This window comes from Epinephelus fuscoguttatus, linkage group LG1, assembly GCF_011397635.1.
Source record: "Epinephelus fuscoguttatus linkage group LG1, E.fuscoguttatus.final_Chr_v1".
Classification (NCBI taxonomy): Eukaryota; Metazoa; Chordata; class Actinopteri; order Perciformes; family Serranidae; genus Epinephelus; species Epinephelus fuscoguttatus.
In genome coordinates this window covers 43,631,937-43,653,504 of record NC_064752.1, presented here as the reverse complement: position 1 = coordinate 43,653,504, position 21,568 = coordinate 43,631,937, and the positions used below count along the sequence as shown (strand labels likewise).

The following is a 21,568-nucleotide window of genomic DNA, read 5'->3' as shown; positions in this document are numbered from 1 at the left end:
TTCCATGGAAAATATTCACTTTTCACAATGAATGACACTGTCTCTCATAAATATGATTAAATGTTGATCTTTGTGATATTTCTGCTTTGACAGAGAATATTTTATGTTAATGCCAACTGCTACAAACAACAAATTGTATCAAAAGGAATCAAAAAGGCAGGTTTGAGCTGCCACAGGCTGACTTCCAGCTGAGGTTTTCAGTTTTCTTTCATGTTATTAATTTCATGTTGACTGTTTTCCACGCTGTGTTCTGGTGAGGAAAGTCTGCGTCCTCTGCAATTCAAGTAGTTTCCATCCAAAAAAGGTTTTATTTGTAACAATGGAGCAAGAATGAATTTAAAGTGAAAGGCTTTCTTGGCTTTAATCCGCCCATCCACAAGTAAGAAAACTGTCTCAATGCGACAAGACATTTCTGTCTCTCAGGTGTGTCCTGACAGGCCAGTGGGAGATTTACAATTGAAGAGACACAGGATATAGCCACCTAATGTATGTGACACCGGTGACCCACTATCATGCCCTGTGGTTATGAATGCCTTATTTGTTGAAGCAGTGTGGGGTCACAGTGTGGGAGGCCAGTTGTTCTAACCCCTTCCTGAGAATGACAGGAAGGCAGGACAGATTGTGACAGCAGCCATTGTGGCTCTGCTCCAGGTTTCTTCCTCCCACCAGGCTCCTGCTGCTCCTTCAGTCCTGTGTAAGTGCATGTGGTGCTACCTCAGCACTTATCTTCCTGTTCCTTGGGAGGTTGCAGAGTGAAGGAGAAGTTCTGGGTTGGGCCATGAAGCCTTTACCAGTTTATTTGCCATGTTTCTCTGGCCTATTATCAGTCATGTGGTGATGCTGACAGAAGTGGGAGGCTAATGGGACGTCCCTCTCATTCATTGCTTGTTTGAACATAGGCAGGCGATCAGTTGAGTTCCGATGCGCCCCTGATTCCCAGGCCCTGGGGACAGGAAGTGGGATTAGTAGACAAATCCCATGTTTCCATGCACATGTCAGCAGCGTCATCATATTTTGCCTCATCAATTACTTTATCTATTCAAAGGGCATTCATCTGAAATTAAGGAGATTAGTCTTTTATAAACAGCCTTGTGTTTTCAGCTTCACTGGGTCTGTCAGCCAGAGGAGGCCCAAAATGGTCTGCATCTGTTAAGCCCCTTTCCCACTGGACAAAAAACCCACTACATCCACTAAAATCTGGCTTTTGTCTTTGACTGATTGATTTCTGTTAAATATTGTGTTGATAGGCGTTAACAATTTTAACATTTCTATGCCATTCATTCTCTGTATGTATTTACAGATGTTTTACAAAGGGCATAACCCGAGCCATACAACAATGATAGGAACCAATTCACATCCACACTGGTGTAGGATCACTACTAATTGGTCAACAGTTCAGGCATCACAGTCAGCATCAGGAAGTGAAATATGTTATTTGAGCATAATCTAAATCCTGGGACACAAGACTCTGCAGTAGTCAAGGGCATTTATGGGCTCCAGCTCCAATTGGCTCTGACTGGCAGTGATGGAAACATGTCACGGGTGGATGCAAAATTTTCGCCTCTGTTGTGGCACGATGCAATGACTCGCTGCTACAAATTCTATCCATCTCTGTTCAAGAAGCACAAGAACATTGTTCCTAAATTAGCTGGCACTGAGTTTGAAAGCGAAACTATGTAAGTAACAGATATGAAAAAAATAAGCTACTACTATAACATTTTCACTGACCCCCAGTCTGCTTTCTGCTGCTTACTAGCCCTGTGATGCACCAGTAAAAAAAATACTCTTCTACTGGCAATGGAAAGGAGACTATCTACTTTCTTGGTGGATTTTCCCACATTTAAAAGACCTTCATATGCTGTTCCCACTGATTTTGTTGGGAAAAGGGTACAACACAGCACTACTTAAAGGAGAGCCTGTGACTCTACTCTCCAATGTGGCTGTTTGGAACAGCAATAAACATGTCAGACCTCTAAAACAATATCCAAACTAGCTCTGTAATCCTTTCCTGACCCCTCCTGAACCAGCACACTTCTGAAGCCACTACAGGAGACCAGTTGAGACACTACCTCTCAGTAAAGAGCAAAAGTCACTGATTCCATCATGCTCTCTCTGCTATAAGCCTGCTGTTCGTAAACCACGGTCGTTTTAAAGGGCCTTCTAAGGCTCGGCACTCTTATCCTCTTTTGGAGTCAGAACGAGATAATAGGTTCCCTTAAGACGTGAGGAATCAATCTGCTGGGAGAGGTTGTCCCCAATTGACCAATTAATGTTTCTGAGTCTTTTTAGCAGTTCTATTATGGCTAATGTAAAGACATTAACAGGATAATCCAGAGTTTTGGAACATTTACATATTCATACCTGCAGGTTGTCCATAATTCTAACCCTAGATCATCCAAAGTCCATTTCATTTCCTCTATTCAACAAAGTAATTTGCACAATGAGTGTATTACATCGGCTGGGTTTTGGGCCTTCGTCATTGAAATTCTGTCTTCACCTCGATAATTCCTCTCAGCATTATCTGTGTTAAGACTGTTATTTTGGCAGTCCATGCTCTATGCCCATGTAAGGTGGTGTTAAGGAGATAGTGAGGCGGGGGGTAGTGGTGGTTTGCAGGTCAGTGAGTTTACCAAGCCGATTTAGCCATCCCAGTTTGTCACTGGTAATCTCCCTGCAGCTAACAGGGTGATACAATCAGCCCGATAACTGCAGGAGATGGATAGGGAGAAGCAGACAGAGTGGGTGACAGAGAGAGAGACCTCATCCCTCTGTTTCTCACACACTCACGTAAAGATAATACGCATAGCATGCACATGTACACACGTAAGTTAAGCACCTGGCACACAACAAGTGTGACTCGTGATGGTTTAGACATGCAGGCATCTGGAGACACAATGTAATCATGAGATGCAGCAATACCATAATGGATACAAATTGAAAGTGTCTAGTTCCTCTACACATGCAAAAACCAGCAAGTAGAAATGAGGTAAATCCAGATGGAAGGCACAGAAAGCAAGAAGCATGTGAAAGGATCATATTGGTTCCTCTGAGGTGGAACATTGAGGTGTTTGCTTTGGCAATGTTGGCCAAAATCTTGGCCCTTGGAGAGAAAAGGAGAGACATACAGCCAAGCATCCCCGCTCTCTTCCTTCAAACCCCCTCAATATGGCCCCTTTAACCCCGAACCATAAACTCCTCATTTCTTTCCAAACTTGGGCAATATGCTTTCTAAATCAGTGAAGGCTTTTCCTGTTTTCTCACACTCCCAGCTAACACCCCAATATGTTGAAACTTTAGGTTTCACTACTGTGGTTAATGTGTGGTTAGGTCTAGGCACAAAAACCACTTGCTAGGAAAAGATCTTGTTTTGACATCAAATAACCAGTTTTGGGGGCACATGCCTGGCTGCAAATGCAGCAATGTCTCAGAAAAAACAACTGCTTTTTGTGCCACTAGCCCTTGCTGGAAAAACAATGATGGGTCACTACAAAGCATCCATGTTTAGTGCCCAGAAAGCCTCTGGAGACACAGCAATGACTCACTAAATTGCAACCAGTTTTGCTGTTTGTTGGCCTTGAACTAGCACAAAAACCACTTGGTTATGGTTAAGAAAAGATAATGTTTTGGTTTAAAATATCTGACTTTGGGGGCACAATCCCAGCAGGAAATGCAGTAAAAAATAAGTCTCTGTAAAAAATAAGCTGCTTCTCTGGGCACTATCCCTGCTAGAAAAACAGTGACGTGTCACTGTAAAACACCCACATTAAGTGCCTGAAAATCCGCTGGAAACACAGCAGTGACTTGCTAAATCACAACCAGTTTGGTGTTGGCTGGTGAACAGTGGTCTGCACCTTGGCAGGCGTCTGGCCTATGTGACATGCCATCCACCATCCTCCACTTCCCAGTGACAAAGTCAGCTTATACTACGTCACTTTATAACTGTTGGTATAGTAAGTATAAAATGTAACAAATGTAACGTATCTGTGGTTTGCAGAAACATACAATGCCGCATTTCCTGACTAGGCTGCAGCCAGACAGAATCAATCTGAAGAGGTGGGACCTTTATCAACAAAACTCTGCTGCCTGCCTGCAGCAAGGCTGGAGCCCCAAAGTGCTAAACTCGATGGGTCTTACTTTTCTCTGCAGGACCTTATTTAGTCACTAGCTTTTATTTCAACACATTATGAGGAAATGTGCTTGTCAAAATGTATTTAGTGTCTTTGCAACCAGGTTAAACAGTAATGTGCAATAACTTTTTGGGGGTGAAATGTCACTCCACAGGTTGTCTTGGCTGCGCGCTAACTACCAGGCCATACATCTTCTTTTCAGCACTCTGTATGTATTACAGGAATCAAATGGCTAAGAAATAATACACTCCAAAATGTGACTTACTCATTCTGAATTGCTAAAAAAACAGCACAGCGGTTGTGTCCCAGTTGAATTAGCTGTATCTGTAATGGCTGAGTGAAACAGCATTATCCCAGCAGTGTTATGTGTAGCTTGGTGCAGTTATGCTAGTGGCACAAAGATCGATTTTCCCCGTTTCTCCTTTCAGCCGTGCTCTGTCCTGCTCTTGAAGCTGAAGTACTACTGTGATTGAAAGTCGTTCTCTCAGTTCGACCTCCCTCTGGTACAGCAAAATCTGAAGAGACAAAACAAACCCTCTCACTCATCACTTGACTGCCCTGCAGCTCTTCTACACACTGAAATTGGCAAAGTGACCTTGATGAACGAAATACCAACTGTCAATCATTGATTAGCAGGACTTTTTACACATTCACTTAAGGGCTCCCCTTTCAAGTTTGATCAATATCAGCCAAAATGTAGTCAGAGAGTAACACAGTGGAGTGGCTATTAACAGACACTGAGCCTCAGGGAAGATTTTAAATGGGCACCCTATGCAGGAGGATGGGATGAGGGAGGGGTCTCAGTTAGGAGTTTAGGAGTTAAGAGTACACAAAAGTCATGGTTTGGTTGATATGCTGGGTTAGGAGTCAGAGTTTTTATGAGTTTGGTGCAGTGGGGAAAAAATGCAAATGCATAAAGACATGTTTCTTTTCATTTTTTTGTGAACAGACAGTAGTGTAAGTGTCAAGAACAGACAAAATCCTCTTGCTGGGAACTGAAGTAACATTTTGCCCACTGGCAACTTCGGTCAACTATTTTCATTATAAAAAATAAGGAACATTTCCTTGTACATTACACTGAACAAACACTTTCCCAAAAGGCAACAGGTCACAACAGGCTATAACACTGAAAAGCAACTCTGATGATATGAAACTTACATTACCATAATACATGGGATAATACTTATAAAAACTTGTCAATAGGTCTGTTTCAAACAGTTTAATCAGGGCTATATTTAAACAGTCAAAGCACCCAAACAATTATCATCCAGGTGATCAGCACATCTGGGTGACACTGGCAAACTTGGGCTGGACAATATGGAGAAAATAAAATACCACAATATTTTTGTAGACCAAATATCTCAATTTCAATGTTGCGACAAGACTGTAGTGTTGACTATCGGTGCTTTCACAAAATATTTACACAGTGACATTTTTGATGTCAATATTTGTATAGGATCAATAAATTGCCCAGCCCTATGCAGATATGCACTAGAATATTGTATGTGCCTTTGTCTTATGATTAAAATCTCTCTCCACGTTGCTGTTGAAGCTGACAAGGAACCTGCAGGCAGGACTTCCAGTCCACGCATTTCATTTGTGCTCGCAGTAGTGTGACTGATTTTCATGCCAATGTCTTTGTTGTGCAAACTTCATCATATGTTGTTAACAACATACGGCTAATTTCCAGGCAGAACTTGTGCTTGTGAACTTTGGTTCCACATTATGTGCATCAGTCAAAATACAATGTAATTTGCATGTGGCTGTGTCTACCAGATCATGTTAGTTCGGTACAAATACGAAAACTGTCACAGCCCTAGTCTCAGTGCACAACCCATCAAACTGCACCGACACATTTCTAAAATAAAGACACACTTGGTCTAAGTGTTTCCTGCATCTATCTTGTTGTCGTCTGCCAATGCAGGGATACAACAGCATGTAGGGATAATGTTGGTTGCTCACTTGGCACTGTCGCTGTTTAGGGCGCATCCTATACTTCATATTTATAATGAACTAAACAAATTTTTAGACTCAAAAGGTCAACACTGACGTAGCTGTGATGAAAAGCTTCTTACCACCACAAACTGTGCCAGAGGTACAGCCTGATAAAAGAATCTGTAAACATTATAAAGGATTCTCATTACAAATAAAGGGTCTCATGTCTGTAGTCTTGGCCTAAATTCAATTGCTGTAATCTGGAAGTGCAGCTCAAAAGGAGTTCAAGGGAAGGTGTGAGCAAAGGGCAACTGTCCATTGTAAACATGCGTTATAGTTTATAGACCAACCTCTTGCCTGACCTGAGCTGGGTCACAGTGTGCAATAAGAGATAATTACCAATATTCTTGATGGGCTCGCCCTCACTTTTACCTTTTAAAAGTGAGAAAGTATCTTTCTTTCATCAGCCAGTTTTGTTTTCAGTAGAAGCTAAAATATCTTTTCACTCGAAAGAACACTTGAGAAAAGAGCCGAGCCTTACGAGTACTGCATTCCAAAGGAGAGCAGAGTCCATAGATTGGAATTAGAGTAAACCATGTCAAGGTAAGAAACCTACTGGCTGCTCTGGCAATCTGAAATGTGTCAGGTGAAAGGTAAATGCCCTGTCTCATCATTCCTGGATAGCATATTTGACATGGAATCAACCGTTAATCCGGAGAAAATCCTGCTTGGTTTTTTTCTCCCAGGATGGCCTCACTGTAGGTTGGTGGGAAGCGGCTGAGAGATTGCTGGGCTGCGCTGCCGCTAAGCCACGACTATAAGCATCCCGCTCTGGCAGCGCTTGCGGCCAGAACTCTGCACTACTCGTAATGACTCATTGATCTGAGCTTCTCAATCCCTGCCTGCCTTATCTCAGCTAATGGGACGGCATCATGGTCTGTCACAAGCTGCAATCTCTCCGAGAGACTGAGTGCACTTAGAGGTCAGCGCTGCTGCTTTCCAGCAGTGTTACACTACAACCAGGTGGAAAAAAAAAACCTTTATGTATCTTTCTGAACACTCACCCTCCTTATTTGACACATCCACACTCCCTCTAACAACCATTCTTTTGTTTTGTGGAGTGGTATGATATACTATCCCTCTAGGACTTCCTTTTATCATTTCAATAACAAACTCGCACTTCACACATCCATAATTCTTCTGGGTGTATGATAGCCTTGCTTTGACCCCAAACATTTGAAGCTAACAAAGGGACTCTCCTACACAAACCCATGAAAGGCTCCCAAATCCACAGTCATTTATAACTTCTGAAGCTGGCATGACAGCAGAACGCAGCAAGTGGGAGTTGAGGAGAGGGCAGACGAAAGGAGAAGAGTAAATGGAAAGTTTAAATGGAGCAAACAAGTTCACTGTGCTACAACACATGTCCCTGCCTGTTTCCCCAGTGACCAGAGCTACTGAGATTACAGGTAGAAGTCTTTTTTGTCAGAGAACAGTAACTACACACACTGTAGACTAGGCCTGTCATTAAGTTGTCGACTTGACCTCGATCATTTTGCTGACCTCGATATTGACCATTGTGTTTACATGCATGTTTACATAGGAATGTTACCAACATTTTAGTCAACATGATGCCACTTTACTTCACTGGCACCAACCAGGTCTGGTGGGAGCTGACTAATGGCGCTGCTCATTTGGCTGCTCATCCCAACCCAACAGCATTGGTGTGAAAACATTGTGCCCACCCTCCAGTCTCCCTCCAGATCGCCCCAGAGAGTAGGCCTAGGCAGCTCAATTTTGAGTTGCAAACCCCATTAGCAGTGTCAGCACAGCTAGTGGGGCTAACATACGTACATTATTTAACAACGGTTACGTTTTGCTGGTCTTGACCTTGCCCATTATGTTTACATGCATGTTTGTTTACATGAGAATATCAGCAACATTTAAGCCAACATGATGACAGAATAAACTGTAGGTTTTCCTGACCATTTTAACACTTGGGTGCACAAATATTGTTTTCTCTCCACCCAACTGATTTGCGCAAATCCAAAGAAAAATAAGTCAGCACTTCAGAAATGACACAGTGTAGCTTACCAGTAGCCTGCAGCTGCACTTTTGGAGTAGAAGAGGCACAGCCCTGATAGACGTTAGCTTGCCAACCCCTCGCAAAGTCCCTCATTTGTAGTTTTACCCTCCAACAACTTCCGCCACTCTGTAAATCCACCAGCAAACTATGCAGCTCCTAGACCTCTATCACTTGTTCCTGGTGCTTCGCAAGATGCGCCACTTGGTTTATTTTTTGTCAGCCAAATTTTGTATTAAGTCTCAAACTGAGTAATTTTGGGATACTTCTAGGAAAGTACTCAAACATCATATATCATTTATTACATGTATTAACAGGTGTTACTTTCTTTAAAAAAATGTGTGTTTAATTTTTTTATGATATGTGTATTCAGTACCATATTCCTTCAGGTTCACTGCGCTGAGAGGAAGAGTAGCATCGCCCCAGTGTGCATTTCCTTAAAAAACACTTTAAATCCTATGAAATTAAAGTGTTTTTTGAGAATACTCTGCATCCACCCACTGGTCACATTATTAATTGGATATGGCCTCAGGTCAGCATGGGTCCACATAGAATAGAAGATCTCCCCCACAACTCCTCATCTCTGTCCCCCCACCTTCATCCCTCTTCCTCATTAACCCAGAGGAAACCTGTCTCTCTGGACTCAGTCGTGCCTGAGGTGACATCCACACATGGCAGCAGACATAAAGACAGCTTGACAGCTGTGGAAATATACTGAGCTTTGGCAAAAATCAAAACTCGGCCTCCCTGCAAAATTTTAATGACTAGTCCGTCTTCCCCCACTTCGGTTTAAAACTGCAACAGCGAGACACACCTGACAGCCCTGACATTTGACTGACAGGCAGGATATCCTACTATGTGACCCTTCAGCCCTCCTCTTGAGCAGTTCTGGCAGTAGGTAATGAGCTACAGGAGAGGTCGGAAGTATAGATTGCAAAGTGGCTAAAATCCAGCTTTTGTTCAGAGTGAATTCCTAGATGGTAAAGACAAGAAACCATGGGGAGGAGGAATCCCAGACCCAAAAGTTTTTTCAGTCAGAGGAAAGTGTAACAGATAATTGCACTTATCTCTGCTTTATCCCAGTTTGAGGCAATGTTCTGCTTTGATGGACCTTGAGGGCTCCTCTTTGGAACTAAGACCTTAGTGGGTGATCAGACCAAAAACAGCTTAATGTCACAAAAAAACAAGGGCCTGTGTTCATGGAGGTGTGTTGCTACAGGTGTGGATAATGTTAAATATAATCTAGTTTAGTGTCAATGATAGATCCATGAGTTTGAAGGTTTATCAGTCACCAAAACACTGCACAGTGGTTTATAATAAGTTGTCTGCATAAGTGGTGTTCATATTATCCTCCTTCTTAGCTGTCATGAGGTTAATGGTAGAATATGCCAGGAATGTGTGCTTGTACGTATTTAACTGGCAAACACAATGTCTATAGCTGGAGGATGGGGCAATGTCAAGATCAAGATTAACTTCATGTCCCACAGACTGGGAAGTTTCTCAAGGGGTTCTCACCCTTGCAGCAGCCATAAAAGACAATATTCTATATACAAACAACATACACACAAAGGTTATAATAAATGTGACAACATACCAAGGTTCTAAAAACATCTAGGCAAACAGGCATCAACAACCAAAATAATAAAAACAAAGAACTTTTTCTTAACAATCTCCTAAATAATAACAAGGAGGAGGCATGGTTGTGCAGTGGTTAGCTTTGTTGTCTCACATCAAGAGGGTGCCTGGTTCAAACCCGGGGTGGAGGATTTGAATCCCAGAATGGGGGAGCTCCTCTGTCTCTACATATAGTTTGTTTAGCTATGAATAGAGGAAAGTCCACTAGCCACTAGGCTAATTTATACAATGTAAACATGCTTTAGCTAATAATGAGTAACTACCAAAAAACAATTGTTTTGTCAATGAACTTTGACAGTTATTACTGAGCTGAATTTTTGTTAAATGATGTTATTAATCCATGTTTTATGGTTGTTTGGAGAAGTTTGCCGTCAGGGCTTTAAGTCAGATAGTCCTGTTTTTGGAAAAAGATAATGGTTTGGGTTCAAATGAAAAGATTTCTTTCAGAAAGGACTTATCCCATGTGCATGAAATAGCACATGAGATAAGTCAACCTTCAGGGCTTTTTGTTTGTGGATTTACTTTAAAGTAAATTTTACTGCACTTAAGCGGTTACAATTACTTATTATTTATGTGCAGCTTTTATCTTTTATGGCCAAAAGTGAAAAAGGAATGGGTGGCAGCTTCTTCTGTGACAGATTGACAGATTGTGTTAAATGGGCATGTAATACTGTTTCATATCAATCGCAGGCCCCTGAATCGCATCAAATTGACATCGTATCCTGGCAGACTTTGTAATATCGGCAAATATTGTATGGTTGTATTGGTTGTCCCTGGTGAGTGTCAACCCTGTGATAGTCCGGCAACCTGTCTAGGGTGTACCCACCTCTTGCCCAGTGTAAGTTGGGATAGGCTCCAGCGACCCCTAACAGGACAAACGGTTACAGAAAATGAATGAATAAAAACAAGAATCATCCAGTGCCTCGTTCTCACACTATTTCATTGCCCTGCAGCACTCCGCAATTAACTGTCAATTTGGAATGAAACTCAGCACGGGTCAAATCATTCTTGTCCCATAAGAAAACAATAATAGATTTTTTTTTTTTTTACACTTTGCCAAACAGAACAAAACTGGACTCCAATGTGTAAGCAGTTAATATGGCATGTTATCCTTGGCCCCATTGATGCATAGTAAGAAAGTCATGGTGATAACTTTCACATCATTTCCCATCATTTTCAATAAGAAGGCTTAAAGTTGGATTGCAAAGGTGACTGAGTGTAAGTGACTTCATCCATTCATTTCACTATTAATTTCCTTAAAATCTTTTACATTTTCCAAAAAGTCCATCTTACTTAGTAAACTACTTACTTAACAGTAGATCTACCCTCCTTCCATCAACAGCACCTCCTGCTAAGCTTTATCTCACCCCACATTTACATCTTGATAAAGGTGCCTCTCGGTTACTGCTTTCTCAGAAGAATATGGTAATCTGATTTGGACAGGAAAAGACACCTAATGCTTGTGTTTGGCTGCTCACCACTTTAGCTCCCCAGCAACCCAACCTTACTGTCTCTCACTCTCTCTCTGCATCAACACTGCAGGCAATCCACAGCTGTGAACAAAACGGAGCCTCTTGCGATCCTCCCGGCCTCGGCCCTGCCCACATGATGTTTCAGAAAAACATTTTAATTGACGCAGCAATTAAGCAAGACAAGTCAAAACAGAGCTCTTGTGGAACCTCTGTGTGAGGAGAGAGTAATCTGCCTCCCCAGGCAAGTTTATCTTGAGAATGTCGACCATTCGTCAGATATGTATTGCTTGTATCTCAGCCAGACAGAGTTCACTGCAAAGAAAATGTTTGGGAATAACGTGTGATTGAGTGCGGTGTATCACCATTGGGAACAGTGGGAGATTAATTGGTGTGGATCACCATTAAAGGGTCATCCCAGTGCCCTTACATATTTTAGCCAATCACGTATGTGTTAGATAACTGCCGACCTCCTTTTTTTTCTTTTCCAAAACAGGCAGGTTAAACAGGTTGTTAGATTTTTATGGGCTTTGTCTGCTTTCAAGCTGGTTTCATTAATATCTGTATGAAAATATTATTGCACAGGCTTGAAACTTCTTGGAACAGTTACAGTAAAGATAACACTTAGTTCTATTTTTATAAAACATCCAACTTTTAGTCGGCAACACAGACTTTGAGTTGAGCATTGGACAGCTTCTTGTAATTTGCAATCTAGAAGCTAAGTCATAATTCTCATCTATGTTTACATTCAAGTCATTTGGGCTAAAATCAAAGCTGACATGATCACAGACCAGTTTATTTCACACAGTACGGATGTTGGTGGATGTTAGACAGGTACAATATGACAAACACATTAAAAAATTAAAAAGAACTACATCATAGTTTGGACTATGGTCTAGGGTTGACACCTCCTGGTCAGTAGGTCAATACAGAGACAGAGCACAATGTGTCATACTCTGAAAACAACGCCCATCGGGGGGAAAACTATCTGCGCCGTAATATGCAAGTAAGGGCTGAAACAATAACAAAATGCCCGTAGCACCTCATGCCTACGAGATGGGAAAAATGATATTTAACAAACTCAACACTGTCTATCTATTTCAGTGTCCTCTTCTCCTTACCTTACTTACCTGCAGTATGATCCCACTGAATGGACTAGCAACATACTTTGACATTTTCAGCTATTTGATTGAATCACAGGGTAGGATCATCATTAAGCTAGCAACAATCAAAACCGGGCCTTACATTTTTAGTAAATCCCATCACAAAGCAGCTTTTTGGCATTTTTTGGTTGTTTGCCATCAGACGTGAATGTCAAGCAGGCACCTGGAGAGCAGTGAATTGTTTTCCCCTCCAGTGGGGGCGGGACATAGATGCGCTCTGTCACTGTGGTCCTGTCCAACCCCATTCTCAAAGCCAGATAATAAAATAGCTAGAACACTCTGGTAGGTTCAGAGAAATACATCAATTTACTGTAATGCAGCCTTTAAAATCAGGAAAAGAACACTTATACGACATCATAATATCTAAAATTGAATACAATATATAGTCTCATATCAGATGAAGACCAAAATTTTAGAGTTGTCAATTACAGTTGAGGAGATAACCGTGGAGGAAGTATAACCTGTGATCAGAACAGTTACTCGTTTGACTCTTACACTAGGCTCATTTCAACAGTGAATTAATAGTGAAAATAAACTAATCCCCAGTTTAGGACCACCTAGAACTCCATCAAGGTCCCCTGAGGGTCCCCGTATGGCTAGCTGAGAACAACAGCACAAATTGATTGGTTGAAGAGTAAGTGGAATTTCAGTCGACCAAGATTTTCTTTGGCTGACTGCAGCCCTCCTATGGTCAGCTGTAAAGTACGTGCAATTTGTAGTTAAGTGAGTAAGACATGCAATACTGGAGTGATCCTTTATAGCCATGCAGTATTATCCATTTCAATGTTTGTATAAACCACATTTGGTTTGGCAGCAACATAATGTGGGTGAGCTGCTCTGCACCACAGGAAAAAAGATCTGGGAAGTCTCATTGTAATATTATGTTACAGACTATGAGTTTAAAGACATTTCTATGTGTGCACATTATTATATATTCATTCTACTCTATATTATAAGATAAATTATACACAGCTTTTATGGCAGCACTTTTTCCAAGTAGTTTTCCTGACGCGAAGGAGAGATAAGTCATAAATATCTGCTCACTCCACAGCCCAGTGAGGTTAACAATGATGTATTGTCGGCAAGGACTCCTTTTTTCAGATGATATTTATCACAATCAACCTCAAGGCCTTTCCCTTTTTCTAACAAGCACGGGAAGTAAGTCTGAACCAAGGCTGTGGTTTTAAGTTCTGCTGAAATGGAGCATTTAACAGTAGCACTTCTCTTCATAACATTTATTTCCTGCCAGTCCTAAATGTCTGATTAAATCATCTGTGTGCAACATTAGAGGGGATAAAGACTTAATGGTATACTGGCATGACGTTGCATCTTTCATCTGCAGTGAAAACGGCATTTAATCAAATAGGTTTGCTTTGAGATTTTTCACAGCAGACCTTACATGAGACACACAAACCACTGACAAAAGAACCATAACGTCCACAGGCTTATCAACACACATTTAATATCACATGAAAGCATCCATCACAAGAAGTTATAAAAGAGGATTAAAAAGGAGAGGAAACTGTTTGACAGGTAAACTATCAGGTCATGACAGCTCTTTTCAGAGCTTCCCCTCTGGTTAACGCATGAAAGTGAATTTTCTTGACATCTCCAGAGACAAACATCGCCAAGCAGCGGAAGCATGTTGCTAAGAGAGAGAGAACTGGGGACGTGTTGAGCTAAGAAATATGAAGAGGCAGAGGTCGGCCCCAGCTGTGAGAAGAGTCATCGGCGCATCTATCAGCAATTCTGCTGTCTGCGAGTTATTTTAGAACTTGACGCAACTTGGATCTTGGAAGAGGTTTTTCTTCCTGCCGTGTTTTGACAAGGTGAAAATAGCAAGCTCATGTTACGCAACTCAAACAGCACATCATTTAGAAAAATCCCATGGTTTATGCTCCTCTGTTGATTTAATTTCAGAGAGCTTTCTTGTTCTGTTGCTTTAGCTACAGCCAGAAGACACTCCTGTTTTTCCTTCAACCACGTGAGTCATCATAAATGGAGTCATCATAAAATTACATCTGAGTTATGGTAGGGGGGTTTTTTTGTATTGTTCGTGCACATCTTGAAACGAAACATCTTGCTGGTGAGAAGCCATGGACAACTCCCACCAAAGTTGCTTTGTTACTGTCAAAGCCGATGACCACAACATGCATAAACATACACTATCATATGCAACAAGTGTCTGAATTCAAACTGAAAGCACCTGCCGTGTTCCTGCAAGCAAAACAGCCACTACAGTAATTTTTATTTCCAATGCAAAACATTCTTTCGGAAACTAATCGTAACTCAAAAACAGCTCAAAAGCCACGTCGGAAAATTCACTTGATATATTTCCACACGCTCCAGCGCAGCCAAAGAGTCCTAAGGTGCCTTGGAGATTAACCCACAAACACAAACACATGACTGAGCTTTACCGTGGGCTCGCTGCCTACAACACTCACTGAAGAGTTAACTCCACAGTGCATTCCATCCCCACAGCGTGTCATTAAAAGCGCCGCATCTCACCTAACCATCATTTATCTCTCCATCGCTAATTAGTTCCGATCAATTACCTTTACTCAATGCTGCTTCCACATTTAAGAAAACAGGAAGAGCTGCTTATTCATTACTGCTCTTTTGCCGGCCTTTTAAATATTCCCTCGGGTTGGTTTCACTAGCACAGGCCTTTTTTTTTTTCTGCAGAGAGAGGCCTCCATTAAAAAGCCATCGCTCACCACGGGGTCCAACATGTGACAGAGGTGGGCGCTGGGACCCCCTGGAACCCCTCTCTGGTCGTGCACTGTGATGGAAAAAGGGGAGGTTAACTGGCTTAATTACAGGCTTTTAAATAGTAAACACTCGTCACAGTTGAGCTGCTTTACTGAGCTCTGTCTGACAGAGTTATGAGCAGAAGAGGGGAAACACTGCAAAATTGGGTGATGATATCAGTCCTTACAAGGGATGTCAGTTTCGGTTAAATTTGCTTTCGATCACCCGACATGTAAAATAACATGAAATGCAAGAGGCCTTTTAATCCAATGCTCCATTGACTCAGTGAGCTTTAGCGCCACATATCAAAGCGTTATCCACTTAAAGGTGGTGACATTTCAATGTTTTGTGATCTAAATGTCTTGCCTTTATTTTACTAACTGTTGGCTCTACTGACAGACAGCCGGCTAGGCACCTTAACACATAAAAACATAGTGCCCACTGCCCACTGTGCGGTCTCCACTAGTTAACTAGCCTTGTCTGCTCTGCACTGTGCACCATTTGAGTCAGGTGAGAGCTAGCTAGTAGTGCCACTCATTCAGAAATTACCACTGCTTTGGAAACATGGTGGTCACCCTCTGGTCTTCCAACAGGTAGCCCTGGTGAGTAAGCAACTTCATCCTGAGCCACAAAACCTCTTTGGAATAGTTAGCCTTAAGGGCCGTACACATGCTGCATTTTTTGTGCCCTCAAATTTAATATAGACATGCAGCGGACACGCTCAAACGCCAGAGCAACACCAGATTGACACCAGAGCGGCAGGCACGCATTCCCAAGCACCTATTTTTCAGGGCACACGCGGATAAACAGAGTTCAACTTTTGGAAGCAGCAGCAGCGTGCACTGCATGTCATGTGACTGGGACCAACCAATCACAGACGACAGACGTTTTTCCTTTCTTCCATACTTACCAGTCAGTGATAAATACGTAGAAGAAGTTGATCATTTTAGTACAGGGGTGCCAGAGCTTTGCATCGTTCCCATGGACAACAGGCCTACACACAAACAACACCTGGAAGAAAATCAAGTCTGCACCCAGGATTTTAAGTAAATAGGCTATGATAGGGTGTTTGTTAAGGTTGCTTAGCAACCTCAGATGAAACCTGCCACTGTGCTCTAGCAAGCTGGCACAGTAAAGGCACAAGAGTAGCACCCAGTGCCTGATCTCACGTTTTCCAGGCAGTTAAAGACACAGCATGTGTAGGGCCCCTTACTGACACTGCTAACGATGCTAACAAAGCTAACAGTGTTAACATAATTAGATATGCTAAAGAGGGTTCGCTATATACACATTCCATTTGTAGCATACACGACATGCCCCTACAAACCCCGCCCACCACTAGTAGAGGACAAACCCACCACTATCATGGTTATCTAAACCTATACAATGCAACACTGTATTATATAAATATGAGGTAGCATTAACCCACTTTATACTTTATTATACATGAGGACCTGATTCACTTTGTAAGTAATGACATGTAACCCTTCACATTAACCTTCCTCTAACCTTATCTGCCACTCTTTTAACCTAATGCTTCATGGCTAGCTAATTGCTAACTTAGCATTTTTGTTGGTGTGTCTGCAAGGGGCAAAGGGAGCCGATCGTGGACTGACATGGAGATTATAGTGAGTGAGTCATGTAGCTAGTGGGTGGGTGGCATCGCTGCTCCAGCTACAGCTATACCTACTCACAAAATTTAGCCGCTTACTCACCGGGGCGAGCTGGAGGGAGACCAGAGGGTCTGGCACAATGTTTCTACAACAACACTGTTGGGTTGGGACAGCATTACTGGTGGTATTTGCCAAATGAGCAGTGCCGTTACCTAGCTCTCACCAGACCTGGGTGACGCACAGTGCAGTAAACCGGAGAGTAGCAAAATTAACATAAAGACCAACACGCATAACTGGTCAAAAGTATTCTCAGCAGTTAACCAATTGACTGTTGACATCCCTAGTCATTACCCACCTCAGGTGGAGTTGGGAAGTTTGTTCTTGCAGTGAACGCAGCAGGAATACAACCAGAATGGTGGCAAATGTATGGAAGCTGCCTGATTACACAGAAGTGGAGCTAAACTCGTACACAGAAAGTGGACATTTCCAACAGTGTGCTGTTACTGACAGGACCTGCTGTGTTTTCAACTTTCTACCCTGGAAACAAACTTCTTTTACACTTTCTGTAACTCCATTCCTCAGCAAACACCCTTGCTGTCTGTCTTCTATTTCCACCCTGGAAGATAAAACATAAGCATGTCAAAACTGGGAAGGTGGGATAGGACAAGTGGGGGTATAACCTGATCCACACTGCAGCCCATGAGAGAGACTTTGGACCGATTCAGAGCTCGGAGGGAAAGAAGTAGGAGTGAAATCCTAGTCTGCACTCTGCCTGCTTCTCCACCTCTCTCTGTTCCCCTCTTTCTCTGTCTCACCCTCCCTCTGTCAGAGCGGTTCATCTTGGACTCTAGGTCCGTTTGTCTTCTCTAAGAAAGGAAATGCAAAGTAGGCTGCTCCGAAACTCTGGGAAACGCCACAGGACGTCCCCAGGGGGGAATTAAATACCTTCACTAAGATCCACACAGTAAAGTGGCAATAAAGTATTCATTAACCCTCCATTGAAGGGCTAAGCAGGAAAACAAGCAACTGAGTTGATAAGTCAAACAGGGACTTAGTGCACATAGTAACACCACCTCCCTCTCATCTGAAGATTTACAAAACGACGAAAGGACTCGCAGAGCTTAAGAGCATGCACATCCCACTCAGACAAGCTGCAAGATCAGAGAATCAAAGACGGGGGTGAGTGACTGAACAAAGTGAGCAACGTTAGGGCATTACCAAATAGTTTCACCAACATTACCCCTAATACTCATAATCCTTGAGCTTTCATATTGCAACACATCGCCCACTACTGGTTTGGCAACGTGCCAGGCTGGAGTGGAGGATGTAAACAATCCCCTCTGCTCCTCTTGACTTTCATTTTCCCTCCATCCGAGGACCTCATTTTTCACCTCCATTCTACACCGCTGTCCTCCCTTTGCAGCTCCACAGCGGTGCTCCTTGGACCTGGACTGAGAAATCTATAGGCAGCAGGGAGAAAGGCCTGCGGGGCGCTGTGTGCTGCATTCATTGACAAAAAAAAAAGCCTGATGCCAGTTTGACGCCCACCCCCAGGTCTCCCAGAATGTGAATGAACTTCTGTGAATAAGAGGCAAACCTACACAAACACCCCTGCAGCTATAGGACCTTCACAGGGGGAAGAGTGTGTGGGCGACGCCAAACAACAACAACAACAAGGGGAACTGCATGCCAGGGTTCCTCTTTTTCACTCCTTCACCAATCAAGAGGAGGCACCGCCACAGGAGGGGGCCTGAAAGGATGGGTCGTTGACAAAAACAGCCTGTCGGGGGGTCACCGCTGGCCCTGGCCCGGCCTCAATGGATGTAAATGAGAGTCCATCCCCACACATTGCAATTAACACCTACTCCACCAACAGGCAGGAGGCAGCAATAGGGAAATCTTCAAATCAGCATTTCAAAACCGCGCCACTACAAAGGCATCAAAGTGCATGCATTGTAATATGCCTGAGTGCTCTTATGGCCTAAACTCTTCAGTGTGTCTTCCAAACAGCCTCATTTCCCCTTACAAAAGTGAAATAGTATATGACCTCATCACCTCATCACACTTAACATGCCTCAGTGAACTCTGAAACAATAATCAGTATAGTTTCTGTGATTTAGAGCTGTGTTTCCACCAAACACTTTTGGTATAGCACCTTTAGTGCCTATATTGGGCGGCTGTGGCTCAGGGGTAGAGCGGGACGTCCACCAATCAAAAGATCAGCGGTTCAATGCCGGGCTCCTCCAGGCTGCATGTCGAAGCATCCTTGAGCAAGATACTGAACCCCAAATTGTTCCCGATGGCTGTTCCATCAGTGTGTGTGTGTTAAGACTGAGTAGCAGGTGACACCTTGTGTGGTGGCCTCGGCCACTAGTGTTTGAATGGGTGAATGTGACTCGTAGACTAGAAGGGCGCTATACAAATGCAGGTCCATTTACCATTTACTTTAGAGCAAGTACTTAACCAGTAAGGACATGCACCTAAACTGTAGATCTGGGTTGTTATGCAATGGTAATAGCTGTGTCAGTGCTGTGTCCAGCTCTCAACGTATGTCCTCTTCACTGACGATGCAGAGAAACGTCTGCACCTCGTTGATTGCCACTGAAAGGGGTTGCGCTCCAATATTTTCAGACTAAAACAGAACACGCTGAAGTGTTTTGAGTCACTGTTGCAATCAATGGGATATTTAAAAATAGCAGGTCTGCGGTTTGTGTATTGAGTCCTCGCTGTGCAAGAGTATAGATTCTTCCTTGACCAATCAACAGACTACACCTTTAAGTAAAAAATCAATGTGCTAGGTACCTTAACAGAGTGGTGATGGAAAAATGGTACGGAAAGGATCAGTTCTATTGATACCATCCACTACCTTTAAACATGTCGACACAAAAATACTTTTCTAATGTGTAACGAACAGGACTGAACCAGACTGCTTAGTCGAAATGAGGCCTAAACTGTAACAGAAAACTACTTCTCCTCTGACTTTCTAACAAAACCATGAGAGTATGGCTTAATACTGAGTACATGTCAGTCTAAAATACTGATTAGAAAAGGTAAAATGCTGCACTGAGTCTGTATTTTATCATGTAGGTTAAAATTTTCTTAATATGTCACGTAAACCCAAACTACACCAGGTCTGGCTTCAGTCAATCTCAGTTTCAAATGATGTCATAAGTCTCATGTCTTGATGTTTTAACATAAACTTCATCTGTTCAGCAAACTGCACAGATGAACTACTGATCAACCAGACACGCACAGAACATGTTGCAGATGCATGGCTTCTTTTCTTGCATACTAATCATTTATAGCTGTCTTTTGAACATGCTGAGCTGTTTTAAAAGTTACTTGATCGACACATCAGCAAATGACTTCACTATCATTGGCATGACCTCATGTTTATGTAACTTTTATGAAACAAAGATTTGGCGCCAGTGAACTGTAAATAACTCATTAGCTATTTATTCAGTGACTAACTTTGGTTCCCTAACACTGCAGCATATCCAAACATGCTTCTTTCTTTTCAGGCCCTCCATCTACCTCTGATATGATGTATTTATATGTTACAGAGTGCCACAGTGTACATATTACAAGTTTGGATCAGCCACCAAACAGGCCAGGAACTGACCACAGGGCACAGTCGGGGCTACAGCAAGAATCACTGGGGCCAACCTGCACTTCATCCAGGACTCATACACCTCAAGAGACAGGAAACGGACAGGCAACATCACTGCAGACCCTTCATGCCCTGGACTAAATCTTTCCAACCTCTCGCCTATGGTAGGTGCTACGGAACACTGTACGCCAAAAACGGGAACAGCTTCTTTCCACAGGCCATCACTATGATGAACCCTTCACCAGTTCATAGTGTTCGCAACAATCTCTGTGGCATAACCCTGTAACACAAAGTATCCACTTGACCAGCAAATTATATATTTTTACAGTTTAAATATGCAATGTAAGCATGTAAATATCTGCCAAACATAATTCAAGCAAGTTGTATACACTGTATATACTGTCATATCCACCTACCTCATGTATAAAAGCAACCTATTAAATTCTATATTTATCTGATTTACACACTCACACAACACAAACACATTGTGAATACTCCATTTTTGCAGGAACTAATGCACCATTCATGAATATGTGCAATATTTCTGCCACAGGTGGAAAAAAATGAGAGAAAAAAAGATTTTCCCGCACAACATTTACCGACACTTGCAAAATGCAATGGCTTTTCTGCCTCATTCAGGTCACACTGCAGTGCACCGTCTCAGTCATGGTGTACTTACTGTAGACCTCAAAGTAGAGAGGTCACATTAGTAGGTCCGAGTCACTGAGGCAGCGAGACACATCTGAAACTTAATCCCCCACTGACAGAGGGTGAGAAATTATGTTGAGGTTGTAGATCAGAGGGGGGGCAGTGGCCTTGACCTCCTCAGTCAGGGTCATGCCCTCCCACTTGACCTTTGGGAAAAACTCCTATATACTTAACATCTTCAGGGATCTACACATGCATGGATACAGGCTTTAAGCAAAGCTCCACCTCCACTCCTATTGGCCAGGAAGTACACCTTCCGTATATGATAGGCCTATGTAATAATGACACAGCCACAAACATCCAAGTGCAGTCCAAGCCACTGTAGATCAACATCAGTCTTTAATGATCTGTTAACATGCTTATCAGAGAGACATACATTATGTGCAACAGTACAATCATAATTTTAAGGCCAAAACACATTCTGAATGGTGCATCAGAATATCTGCCTGCATTATTTTCTATGTACAACCCCCA

General features: G+C 42.5%; 1 protein-coding gene across 5 annotated transcripts in view; it reads right to left on the bottom strand.

Annotated features, from left to right (window-relative positions):
- Nucleotides 1-21,568, bottom strand: part of LOC125891994 (semaphorin-3F-like) — an 85,698-nt gene that overhangs the window by 47,615 nt on the left and 16,515 nt on the right. The window contains exon 1 of one of the 5 annotated variants that reach the window (XM_049581715.1): nucleotides 4,393-4,510. The exons of the other annotated variants lie outside the window; for them this stretch is intronic. Within the exon in view, the coding sequence (XP_049437672.1) occupies nucleotides 4,393-4,396 (4 nt within the window). The 5' untranslated portion in view covers nucleotides 4,397-4,510. Of the gene's footprint in view, nucleotides 1-4,392; nucleotides 4,511-21,568 lie in introns of those variants that run through there. 5 annotated transcript variants of the gene reach the window in all.